Source organism: Nicotiana tomentosiformis, chromosome 6 (assembly GCF_000390325.3).
Source record: "Nicotiana tomentosiformis chromosome 6, ASM39032v3, whole genome shotgun sequence".
Lineage (NCBI taxonomy): Eukaryota > Viridiplantae > Streptophyta > Magnoliopsida > Solanales > Solanaceae > Nicotiana > Nicotiana tomentosiformis.
Window position 1 is genome coordinate 26,741,069 of NC_090817.1, and position 16,168 is coordinate 26,757,236.

General features: G+C 33.8%; 1 protein-coding gene across 1 annotated transcript; it reads right to left on the bottom strand.

Moving 5' to 3' along the window:
- Nucleotides 1-4,106: 4,106 nt before the first annotated feature.
- On the bottom strand, nt 4,107-12,051 carry LOC104104732 (malate dehydrogenase 2, mitochondrial). Its single transcript, XM_009612882.4, has 7 exons — nt 11,618-12,051; nt 7,268-7,441; nt 7,001-7,169; nt 6,443-6,504; nt 6,218-6,339; nt 5,416-5,533; nt 4,107-4,782 (listed from the first exon to the last, which is right to left on the bottom strand). Exons 1-7 carry the CDS (start codon nt 11,855-11,857, stop codon nt 4,642-4,644), a joined length of 1,026 nt encoding a protein of 341 aa, XP_009611177.1. The 5' UTR covers nt 11,858-12,051; the 3' UTR covers nt 4,107-4,641.
- Nucleotides 12,052-16,168: the final 4,117 nt, after the last annotated feature.

The window sequence follows — 16,168 nt, forward strand, 5'->3', positions numbered from 1 at the left end:
GTCTATGCTTGAGAATAGCACCTTCGTGGCTCGATGCTGAAGCCTTATCAGTACGCCCCGATAAAGACGGGTTGTATAGCCTAATGAGATGATCGAGGGTGAAAGACATATCCTCGATATTGCTCGAAAAGAATCTGAGCAAAATGACAATGTGCCAAAAAGAGGGGTAGATCTGACCTAGGGTTACTCGGTATTAGCAGCAGAAGTCGATTATGACAGGATCGACGGAACCCAATGTGAAAGGGTAAGTATACACACTTAAAAACTCTTTCACATGAGTGGTGATGTCCTCCTCGAAGGTAGGAATCACCACCTCTTTATTCTCCCCGTGGTAGTCTTTTTTAACCTGCTCGAGATCGCCTTCAGATATCGAATAGATATATCTAGACATGGGCTCGCATCGGCTAGGAACCGAAGAGGGTTTTTCGACTTTAAAGTCGGAAGTAAGTTCAAATGGCCCAGGGATGCACTCTTCGATACGTGGCTCCACCGGTGTCTTGTCACCGGCCGGCCGCGATGAGGAAGCTTTTTCTTTTTGAGGAACGGTCTTTGACATTTTCGCCATTGCTATATAAGGTTTAAGGAAGAAGAAGACGGAATTTGTGTTTTAATAATAGATTGGCAAATGGAAACCGGCAAAGTGATGAACTTGAAGAGAATAAAAGAGCTTTTGAAGATTAGAAGAAAGTTTGAAGGTAAAGTTTGGGAAGATTATGAAGGCGGTCTATTTATAATAGCCACTTTGATGGTTTGAAAGCACTGATGGCCGACCATCTACTGGCGTTAATTAATAACCTTGGGGACTATGCAGACGTGACACTTCAATCGCTTATGTCACTTACGTCACGATATTGACGTCATAATTGGTCGGGGTACTAGATCGAAGGCTCAGTTAGTTTCTTCTCGTTACACTCCAACAAACGAGGGGACTATCTGTATACGGTCAAAATTGGGTCTACCCGATTTTACTGTTTGATCGAGACAAGGGAGTTGCATTGGGGGTAGCCTCGTATTAAATCAGACCCGAGCTCGAGGATAAGACATCAAGCCTAGAGATCGAAGTGTACGTTGAGACCAAGACCAGCAATAATCGAGACCAAGTATGACCGACTTCGAGGGAAGCATAATAACGGGGCGAGATATCAGTAACCGGTTGAAGATCACGGCGTGAATCTCGGAACGGATATCCGTGATTAGCCGAGGATCATAGCGTGAATCTCGGAACAGACCAAATCAGAAGCGGTTAACTAGTTGTTTATACGATTTCCTTCTAAAATTAGAGACATACCATAATTAGGTTTCCTCTACTATATAAAGAGGAGTTCCAATCATTTGTAGGACATCATGATTCACTGATAAAAATATACATATACAATATTTTCTTTGTCTTATTGTTCATCACTGCTTGTTCCATCCTCTGATGTTCTTATTAACTAACCTCGAGACTATCTTGAATCAAGGTCGAGGCATTGTTTGCAGATCGGTTCAATTTATCTATTTAATTCGTTGTTTATCAATTAGTGCTGGTTTAAATCACATATCCTTAAAACCATAATATAAGTTTAATTGTTACTCAATTCTGAGGGTAAACAGTTTTGTAATCAAAAATCAAAATAGTATATTCCAAAGCTATCCATTTGTGACATTAGTTGTTGAATGTAGTTTTGTAACTTAGACCAGTGAATTTCTCTGCATAAGTTGCACCGTTCCGAGGCAGCGGTTCCTTCATTTCCATTATTTTTTGAGAAGTTTATGTTCGCCATCGTATATTTGAGTCAAGGTTGGATGTTAAGCTTTGATGGGCAAAGTTACTCGGTACTTGTACTGGTGGGAGGTAGTGGGAGGTAGCAGATACTTGGTGACATAGTCGAGGTGTACACAAGCTAACCCGGACACCACTGTCAGAAGAAAATAGTATAGTATATAGGTATTTCCATGCTTAAATTGTAATTTGGCGAGAAATACCAATTTTGGAAGATTTCTCTGGGTGCAAAAGCGAATCTAGAAGCATTTCTTTGGTACAATTTAAATGTTCTAAATTTGATACTACAGAATACAGATCATGTTTTTGCTGGCATAAGTATATGTTGAGAAACTTTTAATTTCTAAATAATTAGAAGCAAATATTGGGGAGAACAAAAAGTTATGGTACCATAAAACACTTGTATTTGGTACGCCTTCCTATAAAAAAAATCCCTAGATAAAAAAACATATATTTGGCACAACCTCTAAATTTTATTTTTTCTAGAAAAAGAAATAACAAATCACTAAGCTAGGTTGCTCCAACATGGCAGTTTAGGTATCGCATCGCTGTCGACATGACACTTGTATAGGTGTAGATATGGGATTCGTACCGGATCTGGTCAAATAATTTTGGGTACTTTAACCACGATGGACTGAAAAATTCGAGATGAGATACAATTTGATTCCCGAAATCAGAACTAAAATTAGGGTAAATTTGAAGAAAATAGCATAGCTTATCTAGGAAATCAATCGTTTACTTATTTACAACTTGAGGGGGGAAAAAAAAAAGAAATCTACACTTTACAAGCTATACGTAAGTATTCCACAAATTCTCACAATTTAGATATATTTTTATATTTTTGAATTAGTTTTAGCCGGATACCTGCATCCGTATTCGTACTAGGATCTATCTCCCCGAATCTTAGAATTTACATCTCGAAAAATTCAACCTCTAAGATCCGCACTCACGTCAGACACCCTCACCCGTGTCCAAGCAACTTAGTCTATAACTTCACCAACTATGTGTTTTGGTCGAAATGTTAGGCTATGGTGAGTTTCTCCCCTCTTTTTTCTTTGGATTGAGTTGGTAGAGTAGATAATTGAACTTTCCTTCTTCTTTTTTTCGTTTTTCACAATTTCTTATTTCCAATGCTGCTTTAAAATATAAAAAAATCTTGAATTTTATCCAGCTATACTGGAACACAACAACCTTTTCAAAAAAAATACTGAAACACGACAATATCTTTCTTTAAAGGAATGTTTGTGTTAAAAGAAACTTAGGATTACAAGATTACAAGGGAAATTCTTGAATGTGTAAAAATTTATCATTTGAAGTTTGTTTAGTTTTTTTAAAAAAAAAGTCAAAATAAGGTTAGTAAGTGTCATATCTTAATATCTTAAATCACAAGAGAGGTAAGTGTATGATAGCCGAAGGGACATCTTAAGCGAGGTCTCTGAACTATTTCTGGACTTATTTTTTTGGGCAAGTGCTATATGTATCTTTGACGTTATTTGCTATTCTATACCATTAATCAATTTTCTCAAACAGTAGTTATGATGTTTTTTTTATATTTGCAAGAATTGTTATTGAATTATGTCTATCTTATACTTTTGCAGGAAATTTGCAAGGAAGTCTTTGGCAAACTCCTAGAGGTTCCATTCTTGGTTGGGACTGGAGCGATGGCTGCAATCAAGGACTTCAAGTTTTATCATGATATTGGAATATAAATTGGATATCTCATTCTCATCAGTATTTATGTTGTTAATCTATACATACACAAGTGTTCTATTGTTAGAATGGGATTCTAGAGGAGGTATGTCAAAGAGCAGTGTATGGTAGTTTTCCTTCTACTTTTTTGTACAAGAGAAGTGAGGCAAGAAGCCAGTTCAGAAAAGCCTTACCCTTTTTCATTTTATTCGTTTAAAGTAGAAGACTTGAATTCAACCTTGACACTTATTTTCAAGTTGTGCAAGTTTCTTTCCTTTAGATGGTAAGTTTAAACTGATAATTAATTTTAATATCACCGACTATTGTGGTATGAATAAATTGGGTGTTTTTATTTGGTCTGCGTAAAGAGGGCATTACTTTGGAGAGAGGAATAGGGATTTGAGAAAGGATATGACAAACTGAAAATTAGGCATGAGAAGTACTGCCTATTACTGTAGAAACTTAGCCATAAATTCGGGCTTCTTTCTGTTTATCGTCCTATCCTTCTCCCCTCAGGTCGCTTTCTTCTTTCTTTTTTTGGTAGATGCAAAAGTTCCCATGTCGTACTCCTTCCTTCATGAGACCTCGGGGTTCCTTCCTTGTGGGAAGAAAAACAAATAACTATTTAAAATAAGTTCCAGATAATTCCGAAAGATAAGCAAATACACTTGTTTTATTTCATAAGCTTGTATCGGGCTCGCATTTCCACACTAGTCTCTAAACTTCATCTTACCAAACGGGCAGAAGACAATTGGCTGAAGTGGTAGCAGTTCATGAAAATCAACCTTCTTCCCTTCCATCTCTGGACTCGTTCTTCTCCAAAGGCTGATAAGAATCTTCAAAGCATGTATGGAAATCCACAAGAAGAGGACAACGAATATAGTAGAATAGAGCAAGGTAAAACCAGTACATGGGTCGGTCATTGCCCTTTCTCACCCCCTAACTCTCCAATCATTCACCAACAATAATCTTAAGCATGTAGTAGGTTCAACGTTTTAGAACATTGGCGGAAAGCATCATCAGATGTTTGCCAATGATTATTTGCTGAATAGTGTATATCTAACGTCTACTTTGTTGGATAAAAGCTAAATCTAAATGCCCCAGGCTGTAAGGAACTCGCGACAGATACACCCAATCACTCAAACGAATCCAAAATTGTTGCTGGAAAAACTTCAAAGTATTTTTCTTTTTTAATTGTCGTTAGCAAATTTGATTCCCTTCTCAATGGAGGATTTCAGCTCTGGTTTAAGTGCTTCAAGTCCTTGTTTCTCGAAGTCTGAAAGTGGGCCCAATCCTAGCACTTCCTCCACACCATTTTTCCCAAGTCTCACCTGAAAAGAGTAAATATAAGAGCCAAAATCAGAATTAAAAAAAAAACAAAGAGGTGCCTACTTTTTCAATCAATTAACTACATTTCAGTCCCAAATTATTAGAATACTCTTTGGAGTTTATTATGGTCTATGCATGGAAATCATGTGAAAAACAGAGTCCAGCAGTTAGACGCATTATTTGCCAAAGAACGTGTTACAATGAAATCCTCATTGGTCTTACTGCATAAACGTCAAAGTAATAACTTTAGCAAGGCCGTCCATAATCAAAGCTATCTTTTAGTGCATTAAGAGCCATGAGTACCTTAAACTCACAAAAATTAAGTAATTCTTAACATTTCGAATCGAAAATTCTGTAGGATCAGACCTGTCAAAACTCACACAACAGTAATGGACAACAAGAACGAAGCGGATACCATGTCCTAGTAAATCAAAGTTTGTAAGTTTCTTTTTTTTCCTTACATCTTCTATCTCCCATTTTTACTTCATGAACAGAGAGATAACCAAATTATTCAGGCGGTTTCAAATAACGTCATCGTCTGACAGAAAATGAAGATCCATCTATAGATAGGCAAAACTAGAGATATGGACACACATGCACGAAATGTCTTTAGGGGTTAGAGAGGATATCATTACCTTGGATGCAAAGAAAGGCAGGTCTGTCACAGTTGACTGCACGAATGAACACTCTACAACATCTGGAACCCCATTCAGCCCCTTCAAGCAAGCATCAGCAAAGATGGCCCCAGCATAGCTGCAGAAATGAAAAGAATTGCTAAAAACTAAGTCACCACACTGAAGATATGCAAAAAAGGTAGCTTTGGACTAGTAACAACAAAGAGAAGTCTTTTTATTTTTTAATACCATAGCTTCTACTGATCTCTTGAGTGGGGGGCATGGAAACTTTATATTCAAGGTAAGACAAAATCAATATTGTGTGATGCTGTGGTCACCGTGCAGCATGCCCTATTTCCATTTGTGGCATAAGATGGCGCATGCAAAAGAGGGTCTGAACTTTGGAGTGATCATCACTAGCATAGTGATGCTAGATGCATGGAAACTTTATATTCAAGTTAAGACAAAATCAATATTGTGTGATGCTGTGGTCACCGTGCAGTATGCACTATTTCCATTTGTGGCATAAGATGGCACATGCAAAAAAGGGTCTGAACTTTGGAGTGATCATCACTAGCATAGTGAAAACCTGTTGAAATATATAGTTTTTTTAATTAAATCTTGTTGAGGCATACAGAAGAAACCTAGTTATAGAACGAACTTAACTCTCTAAACAAGTGTTTGATTTGCTAGAAGCAGACACCTATGTAGGTATTCCTTGTTGACATCAGAAAATTCTTGCCAGTTGCCACCAAACAGAGACAAGGTTTACTAAAACCTCAAAATCAAACTATATAGAAGAGAGGCATGAGTAGAAACATACGCCATAGAGAGGGTTGCTGAACCCTTTCCAGCCTTGGCCTCCACAACTTCAGTTCCACCATCTTGGGTTCGCTTGGTGAGTGCCTCAATTTCTTCGTCTCCCAAATTTGCCTTTGGGGTGGCCTATTTGCAACATTGTGAGATAACAATAAAAGAATAAGTAAAGTTACAAGGTAGAGTTAAATCTTTAAATAACTTAAATAAAACAGAAGAAAAAAAGGATTACTTGGGAAAATAGTGGGAGGATGGTTATGCCAGCATGACCACCAACAACGGGGACAATGACGTCTGGAACAAAGTAAATTGTAAGTAGGGAGAGAACTTGACATGAATTTATGGTGTAAGTAAAATAAAATAAAAGCAATTCTAAACCAGGAAGTACACTAATAGCCTGCTTGGCCAAGCTTCTAAAATCTGCTTATTTTGAGAAGTTTTTTTTTTTTTTAAAAGTACTTTTCAAAAAAGTACTTTTGGTGAGAATCAGTTTGTGTTTGGCTAATTAATTTGGAAAGCACTTTTGAGGAACAATTAGTGTTTGGCCAAGCTTTTAAAAAATGCTTCTAAGTGTATTTTTCTTAAAAGTGTTTTTCAAAAAAAGTGCTTCCGGGAAGAAACTACTTTTTTCTGCTTCTCAAAAACTGCTTCTGCTTCTACTCAAAAGCACTTTTTCCCTTCAAAAAGCTTGATAAAAAACACCTTAACTTTGAGGAAAAAAGCACTTCCGACAAAATAAGCACTTTTGGCCAAGAAGAAAGCTTGGCCAAACAGGCTATAAGATGCATACCAGCAACATTAACTTTAGCTTTTCCCGCATAGAAAGTCTTTGCCCTAACAACATCAAGTGTGGTCACTCCAAAGAGTCTCTTTTCATCATAGGTTCCAGCCTTCTTGAACACCTCAGCGGCAATTGGGACAGTGGAGTTCACAGGGTTGCTGATCATATTGACAAGGGCCTTTGGAGATTTGAGGGGAAGCAGTGGAGGAAAGAGGAAAAATCAGTATTTGCTATGCCAACAGCTAAACTCATATATAAATCAATATGGGTACTTACATGAGGGCAATACTTTGCGATGGCTGTGCAAAGAGATTTAACAATACCAGCGTTAATGTTGAACAGATCATCACGGGTCATACCAGGCTTTCGTGGCACACCAGCAGGAATGATGACAACATCAGCTCCCTCCAAAGCCTGTCCTAGCTGTTCATCTCCTGCAAACCCAGAAACCTGCCAGGAAAAACATTGGTCAAGGAACTGCAAGGGCCAAGGAATAGGATCAGACACTGAGAGGTCGTTTAGTGTGTGGACCGAAAGTGGGATAAAAAGTATTCCACCCGTTTGGCTAATTGTGGAGAGGGTAACATCATCAGGAGTAAAGTTAAGGGTCGTTTGGAGATCCATATGGGTGAAAATATACCCCAACTAACTTCTGCATTAGTTGTTCAGTGTTTGGTTATCATTTTTACTCCCTGTATTCACAGTATCCACATTAATTATGCAGTTACTCCCATATTATTTATTGGATACCAAATTCAATAAGGAATGACCTCACAAGTATTAGCAATAACTGCATAAAAACACATAAATCAGGAAAAAATAGATTCATATATTATCACTTGTTCAGTTAACCGGTTCTGACTAGTTATCTCTCTTTATATTTCGAGCAAACTTGGTACATTTGACTATTAAAGCAATAAAAACATCAAGCAATTAATCAACTATACCTCAATATGTAACTAACAGGACTCAACGATATATATCCTCTAGATATCTTGCTCTATTTGGGTCCATTTCATTTTAATATTAATTCTTCTATGGTAAATTAGGAGTTCCTAAAACCAAAAGTTCTCAAAATCTCACTCTTATTCCTATCCGTATTTAAAGCATGTGTAACAAAGAGTAAGACTTAATCCAGCTTGTTGGTATCTCTTAAGTGTATCTTTTGTTTTTATTGTGCTATTCTCTTAGATACATCTGTATCGATTTTGAGAGATTGCACGTCTTTTCAAGCAACTACCCCATCTCCTTTTAGCACCCAGTGCCGCACATAAGGACTAGTTGCGTTTGTAGGTTTATGTAAGGCATAGCCTGACCATCTGTCGCAAATTTCAATTATTTTATCCTTTATGTGTGATACTTGCACTTTTTACCTGACGACGATCCTTTATGTCCAATTTATATGACCACATACACCTTAGCATTCACATTTAAAGTTTCAACGATGATTATCTTGTGTATATGACAGGCATTAGAGACCCATTTTCACACAATATAACATTGATGACCCCACAACCATTCTTTGGATGAAGAAAATCATTATAAATATGTCATCGTCTATGGGAATCGAACCCACAACCACGTAGTTAAAAGCTGTCTCACAATCATTACCTTTCAGTTTGTTAGGTATTTTCCCATCGCTCAAGAACCTCATAGCAATATTTCACTTTAATCATCATATTTCAAATCAATTTACTACATTTTCTTCTACCATGTCATTCTCTTAGAAGATTAAGTGACACCACGATCTTTTCCAGTCTCACTTCACCTTCGTCCTTCTCGATAGTTCCTACTTTGGATGAAGAAAATCATTATAAATGTCATCGTCTATACGTGGTTAAAAGCTGTCTCACAATCATTACCTTTCAGTTTGTTAGGTATTTTCCCATCGCTCAAGAACCTCATAGGCCATAGCAATATTTCACTTTAATCAATCATATTTCAAATCAATTTACTACATTTTCTTCTACCATGTCATTCTCTTAGAAGATTAAGTGACACCACGATCTTTTCCAGTCTCACTTCACCTTCGTCCTTCTCGATAGTTCCTACTTTTAAATAACTCCTTGCTAGTAAAATTTTCATCTTAAGAGGAATGTAATATTTCTCATATTTCCACATACATTATCTTAAATTTCATCTTAAATTGTACTTTATATGAGTTTTTGTCAGGTATGATGATAAGCTAAATATTAGTAAATTATATTGTTAATAGGCCAAGAACAATAGGCCAAGAAATATCAAACATTTAGCTTATCATCATACCTGACAAAAAATTACTAGTTGTGAACACCTAACTTTTGACTATATTTGAACTTTTATCATCTTCTACTATATAAATATTTTTAGAAATTTAATATATATATTTTGGCTTTGTTACACTTTTTTTATATAGGATATACTATCAATACTCCCTCCATTTCAATTTATGTGAACTTATTTCCTTTTTAATCCGTGCCAAAAAGAATGACATCTTTCCTTATTTGGAAACAATTTACCTTTATGCAATGATTTATAGCCACACAAAATATATGTGCCTCATTTTATACCACATATTCAAAAGTCTTCTCTCTTCTCTTAAACTCTGTGTCCAGTCAAATGGGTTCACATAAATTGAAACGGAGGGAGTATTATTTTTATCTTTATTTTAAAATAAATTAAATTAAAAAACCGGAAAAAAAATAGTTTTTTTAAAATTTTCGGATGGGAATAAAAAAATAAGAAAAGTAGAAGTATGGAATTAAAAAGTAAAAGTAGGTAAAAATTGTTTTAAAAAAAAGTGAAGGTGGAAAATTAAAAAAATAAAAGTAAAAGAATGTGGAAATTTAAAAAATGATAAGTAAAAGAAAGTTGGAATTAAAAAGAAAAAGTGAAGGTAGGTGAAATATTTTTAAAAAAATAAGTAAAAGAAGTGAAAATTAAAAAAAGAAAAGTAAAATAAGTGAAAAATAAAATAAATAAAAAAAGTAAAGTTAAAAAAAGTAGGAATTTAAATATAATAAAAGTAAAAAAGTGAGGAAATTAAAAAATAAAAGTAAAGAAAAGTGGGGAATTTTTTTTAAAAAAGAAAAAAATGGGAAGTGGAATTTTTTAATTAATAAAATAATTAAAAAAAACTGAAAAATTTCCGAAAATTTTTTCTATAAATAGAAGAGAATGTAAGGAGAAAGAGGAGAGGGAAAAAAAAAAGAGGAGGGAATTGAGAGAATTTTCTTTTTCTTCTTCTACGCTAAGAGAATTTATACTCGTGTCATTTACTCTTTCTTTCGAAAGATCCAGCAATTCATCACCCCGTTTATGGAAATTCATCAATTACTAGTCCAGCTACCTTTTTGCGTATCTTTAGTGTGAACTGTGTGATGACTTAGTTTTATGCAATTCTTTTCATCTTTGCTGATGGGGCATTTTCGAGTCTTAAACGGGGTGATGAATTGACGAATTTTTCAAAAGAACGAAGAAGAAAGAATGACACAAGTAAAAATTACTTCAGCGTAGAAGAAAAAAAAAATTCTCTCAATTCCCTCATCTCTTTTTTTTCCTCTCCTACTTCTCTTTACATTTTCTCTTATATTTATAGAAACAATTTCGGAATTTTTCAGATATTTTTTATTTATTTTATTATTATTTTAATTAAAAAATTCTCACTTCCCATTTTTTCTTCTTTTTTAAAAAAGATAAATTCTCTACTTTCCTTTACTTTTATTTTTTAATTTTCCACTTTTTTTACTTTTATAATATTTAAATTCCCACTTTTTTTACTTTTCTTTTTTTATTTTCCACTTATTTTACTTTTCTTTTTTAAATTTACACTTTCTTTTACTTTTTTTTAATTTGCAACTACCTTTACTTTTATTTTTTTAATTCCAACTTTCTTTTAGTTTTCATTTTCTAAATTTACACTGTTCTTTTACTTTTATTTTTTTTAATTTTCCACTTTCTTTTACTTTTTTTAAACAATTTACACCTACTTTTATTTTTACTTTTAAATTCCATACTTCTACTTTTTTCCTATTTTTTTATTCCCATCCGAAAATTTAAAAAAAAATATTTAATTTTTTTCGGTTTTTTAATTTATTTTATTTTAAACTAAAGATTAAAAAAATATTAATAGTAATAATTGACCTTTTAAATTATTTTTAATTTTTACCCTATATAAAAAAAAATGTAACAAAGCTAAAAATACATATATTAAATTTCTAAAAATATTTAGACAGTAGAAGTTGGTAAAAAATCAAATATAGTCAAATATTAGCTGCAGACACCGGCGATATGGTAATAATTGAAATAAAACTCGAAGAAAAAAGAGTTACAGATTCATACAAACATACAAACTGAATTCATTAAAGGATACCTATGAATCACAGCAGTTGAAATTCCGGAGCTTAAAAAGTGAGAAACACACACATACAAACACACATCACGAAGAGCGTAAAATACGGATCAATGCCAGTTCGAACGGTTAATGATGTAAAACCCTAGAAATTGGTAAATCAGATCGAACACAACTTGAAAAACAATTAGAGCAGTAAACTCCATAAATATTTGGAAGAAAAAAACTCAGTAAATGTAACGCAGTAAAAGACGAGAATTACAGCATTAAAAGTGTAGATAAAGCAGAGAGTAAACCTGAGATCTGGTGTTGATGTGGCTGACATCAGCGGCAACACCAGGGGTACCGGCAATATCGTAAAGTGAGAGTTGTGATACTAAAGGATTCAGCTTCATAAGAAGTGATAAAGGCTGTCCGATCCCACCAGCTGCCCCTAAAATTGCGACTTTTCGGTCAGGAGCGGACTCCGACGCGAATCCCCGGCGCGTGAGGTATGCGCCGGTGGTCGAGGTTTTGCGGGCGATAGATCTCAACATGGTTGGAATAATTGGTTGGTTTGTGATGAAGAAAGGAAAAGGAAAAGGCTACGGCGGAGAAAATGTGAGTCGAAAATGAAAATGTTCAAGGTGGTGAAGATGAGGAGAGCATTTATTGGCGATAGATTCGTGAGTTTCGAGGAGTTGGTCTCCTTTTTTGGAGTGTAGTTATCTTCCGCTAAATTTTTATGCTTGTAGTAAGATTTTGACTACAGCAAATCCAACTGTTTATGCTAAAATTATTAATTAGTCTTAATTAAATAAAAGGATAAATGTTATAAGAAAAATCAAATTATGGTGGATGTCTACTATTCCTCCACGATCTTCTTAAATATTTAATGACATATTTTTATGCTTAATAATATATTCAATGACATATTTTTCTTCACTTTTCATGCCTATATAAAGGCCTTGTAATAGATAGGAAAATATACACAATTGAAGAAGAAAATCTCTTCTTTCTCTCTATCTCCATTTCTTGTTCATAATTTACTAAATTGCTTTTATTTCATAACAACATGTCTTGTTCATGTTTTACTAAGTTGCTTTTATTTTATAACACGTTATCAGCACGAATTGCTCATTTCATGATCTTCTACGTCAAGACTATGTAAATTATAAGCAGGCAATGAGATCAAGTACAATGAAAAATGTCTTGGATGATAATACAAAGATAAGTTTTACATCCATCTAAACTCATTCATACTTTCATATCTTTGCATTAACTTTATGTGCAGTGTTTAGTAAAAATATTTTTTTCAATTGTATCCAGTGAAATAAAAAACTGGAAAGGTATATCTTTATTTGCTACATCTCTTATAGGACAAAGATAATATTCCAACGTATATATATGTTCTGACCTTTTACATACTATGATAGATAATTATTAAGGTAATTTAGTAATAATATTTTTACCGTAACATGATATATTTCATTGAAAGCAAAATTGGCATATATCCTAATGAAATACATCATGTTATGTCAATGCATTATCTATCAACGCATTATGGCCTAGCATGCCTTTATATGTGTAAAGCATTGGGTTTGAGTCCTAATGCACCATATTGATAATAATAATAATAATAATAATAATAATAATAATAATAATAATAATAACTAAAGAAAAAATAATATAATTTTCATGAAAAAGCATGAAGCTTGTCCCACTTGATTTGCTCCGTTCTTGAAGTGAATGTGATAGCAGTGCGTGATAAGTCTAAATAAAGACAAGTGGTTGACCAATGAATGCGGGCGTGCGAAAAGCCAAAATAATAATAGTTATCACTATGGTAATTATAAAAAGGGAGAAATTCTTTGAAGAGAATGTGACTTGTGATAAACATTGAGATTGCATACTCATTCCTGAAAGCGGATGTGAAAATATATATATGATAAAGATTATGCATAATAATGTACTTGTGCATAGTTGGATAAATACTACAACTCACTTCTAAGGGAGGTTTGAGACAAAGAAAGATAATGAATATTATTGTGTAGTTACATGAATATATCATTGGTTGCATACATGTGATACGCCAAAAAATATTTTGCCATGCCTTATGAAAGTTATTAAAAGCAAAATTAAAGCAAGAAATTATTTTGCTTGTGATGATTTTGAACATGACAATTATTATGATATGATTCTCTTTGTGAAGGAGACATTCATTATATGGATGGTGTGACAAAAGATCTTGTAGTACAAAAGCAGTTAAGAGTTCTGAAAGAACTAATTTGTTACTACCCGGATGAATGAAATTGTTCATGACATTCAAATTGTAGTAAGTATCAAAAGAAATATTTTAATTTACAAATATATTAGCCAAAGTGGTTGGCATATTGAGACTATAAATGAAAAGAAGATTGAATATCTTTATATTACTATAATCATACTGGGTAAATATGAAAGGTTACCTGACTTTTCTTCTATTTGTACTTCACAAGTATAAGCATGATGATGCAATCACAAGCCACAAGTAAACTAAAGGTTTACTGAAATAAATATTAGTTGGCATGACCGGTTGACCATCTCGGTTCAATTATGATACGAAAAAATTAATTGAGAATTATATTGGCATATGTTGAAGAAATATAAGATTCTTCAAGAATTCTCTTGTGCTGCTTATTCTCATGATATACCAGTTAAGGTTAGGATTGAATCCTTTGATTTCTGTAACGAATAAAAGGTGATAAATATATGGGGCCAGTCACCTTCCATGTGGACCATTTACTATTATATGATTTTAATAGATGCATCTATTATATGGTCACATGTGCATTTATTATCAACTTGTAGTTTGACTTTTGCAAGATTGATTGCTCAAATTATTAGAGCATAGTTCCAGAATATAAATTATGATGATTTATCTTGATAATACTGCTTTAAATCCAAGTTGGTTTAGCAGAAATTGTATGCCTCCAATTATATCTAAACCATTGGTTATGAGAACAAAATTGGCAAAATAAAATTTGGTATATGATGTATTATTTAATATACAACAGCACTTGTACGCATCTAGCCAAGTTATGATAAGTTCTCCCTATCACAATCGGTTCAGGGTCAGGAACCAAATAATTTCCATCTAGAAATATGAATGTGCTATATGATTTAATTATTCTACCACAATGCACAAAGATGGATCCCAAAATAAGGCTAGGGATATGTGTTGGTGATATCAACAATAGGGGGAGAAAATGAAAAGCTGAAAAAGTAATGCATATAATGAATTATTATGAGTACATCGAGATCCTCGTACGAGAAAATATGAACTTAAAGTTCAAGTGATAATTCATTTGCAAAATATTGTCAGGCGTATTTGCTGACCCAAAGCTAAATGTCATATTCAGCTGCTAATGCTCCAAATAAAATAAAGTTCATAATGAATAGAGTTCATGGCATGCATAAAGCATAATAGACTAATCGGTTCCAAAGATAAAACTCATTGAAGAAGGAGAGGAGCAAATGTTCAAGATGGTCATAATAAAGAGGCAAGTGCTCTAGAAGAGTACCACGACATAACACTTCATAAGACCTCATGGGAGAGGCTCAGGTACCTGAAAATAATAAGATAAAGAGATCTCAATAAGTTATGTCTTTATTGGGTAATAGTAGAACCGATATAAAATGATCGTCGACGATATTGTTAATATAATGTAGCGCTCAATATTATTAATATTGACGAGGATCTTGAGCTCAAATCTGTCATGAAATTTGGACAAATAAATTATTGGCCAAATGAAAAATATGCAATAAAAATTGATTTCACCTGAAAAATATGAAGTTGGACGGATAGTCCCAACACCTGAAAGTATAAAGCCAGTGGAGGTATAAATGTGTTCTTGTGCGGAAAAAAGGTCAAGTCGATAGACATATAGACGACTTGTGTCACAAAAAGATTTGTAAATATCCTGGCATTGATTATATAGAGACATGTTCTCTCGTGGTGGATGTCGCCATTTCAGGTTTTAATCTGGCAATACAAGAAAAACGTGATATGTGTATAATGAAAATCATTGAAGGATTTAAATTGTTCTGAAGCATATTAAAGTTTCCAAAAAATTTATTAAATAAAACTTCAAAAATTCTTATACAGATTGAAACAATCAGGGCGCATGTGGTATAATCGCCTGAGTGAGTACCTGTTGAAAGAAGGGTACAAGAATGATTCAATCTGTCCTTGTGTCTTTATAAAAAGATGGATCTAAATTTGTTATAATCACCGTGTATGTTGATGATTTAAATATCGTTGGAACTCCTAGGGTTCCTAAAGCAGTAGAGCTTCCTAAAGTAGTAGACTATTTAAAGAAAGAATTTGAAATGAAAGATCTTAGAAAGACAAAATTTTGTCTTGGTCTACAAATTGAGTATATGAAAAGTGGAATTTTTGTCCATCAATCAACATACACTAAAATGATTTTAAAGCGATTTTATATGGATAAAGCACATCCATTCTGACCTCATGAAAATAATGAAGAGCTTCTTGGTCCCGACGTACCATATCTTAGTGCAATTGGTGCACTAATGTATCTTTCTAACATTACAAGATCTGACATAACTTTTTCAGTTAATGTCTTAACAAGATATAGCTCTGCTCCTACAAGGAGACATTGGAATGGAATCAAACACATATTGCGGTATCTAAAAGGGACTACCGATATGGGATTATTTTATGGCAATAATTACAGTCCTGATCTTGTTAGTTATGCCGATGCTGGGTATTTATATGACCCACAAAAGGTTCGATCTCAAATAGGCTATGTGTTTACATATGGAGGCACTGCCATATCTTGGCGATCGACTAAGCAATCAATCGT

Coding starts and splice junctions, on each gene's coding strand:
- LOC104104732 (XM_009612882.4), bottom strand. CDS start 11,857: ATGTTGAGATCTATCGCCCGCAAAACCTCGACCACCGGCGCATACCTC. Junction 7,442..11,617: donor ACATCAACACCAGATCTCAG/GTTTACTCTCTG, acceptor TTTTCCTGGCAG/GTTTCTGGGTTTGCAGGAGA. Junction 4,783..5,415: donor TGCCTTTCTTTGCATCCAAG/GTAATGATATCC, acceptor TACTCTTTTCAG/GTGAGACTTGGGAAAAATGG.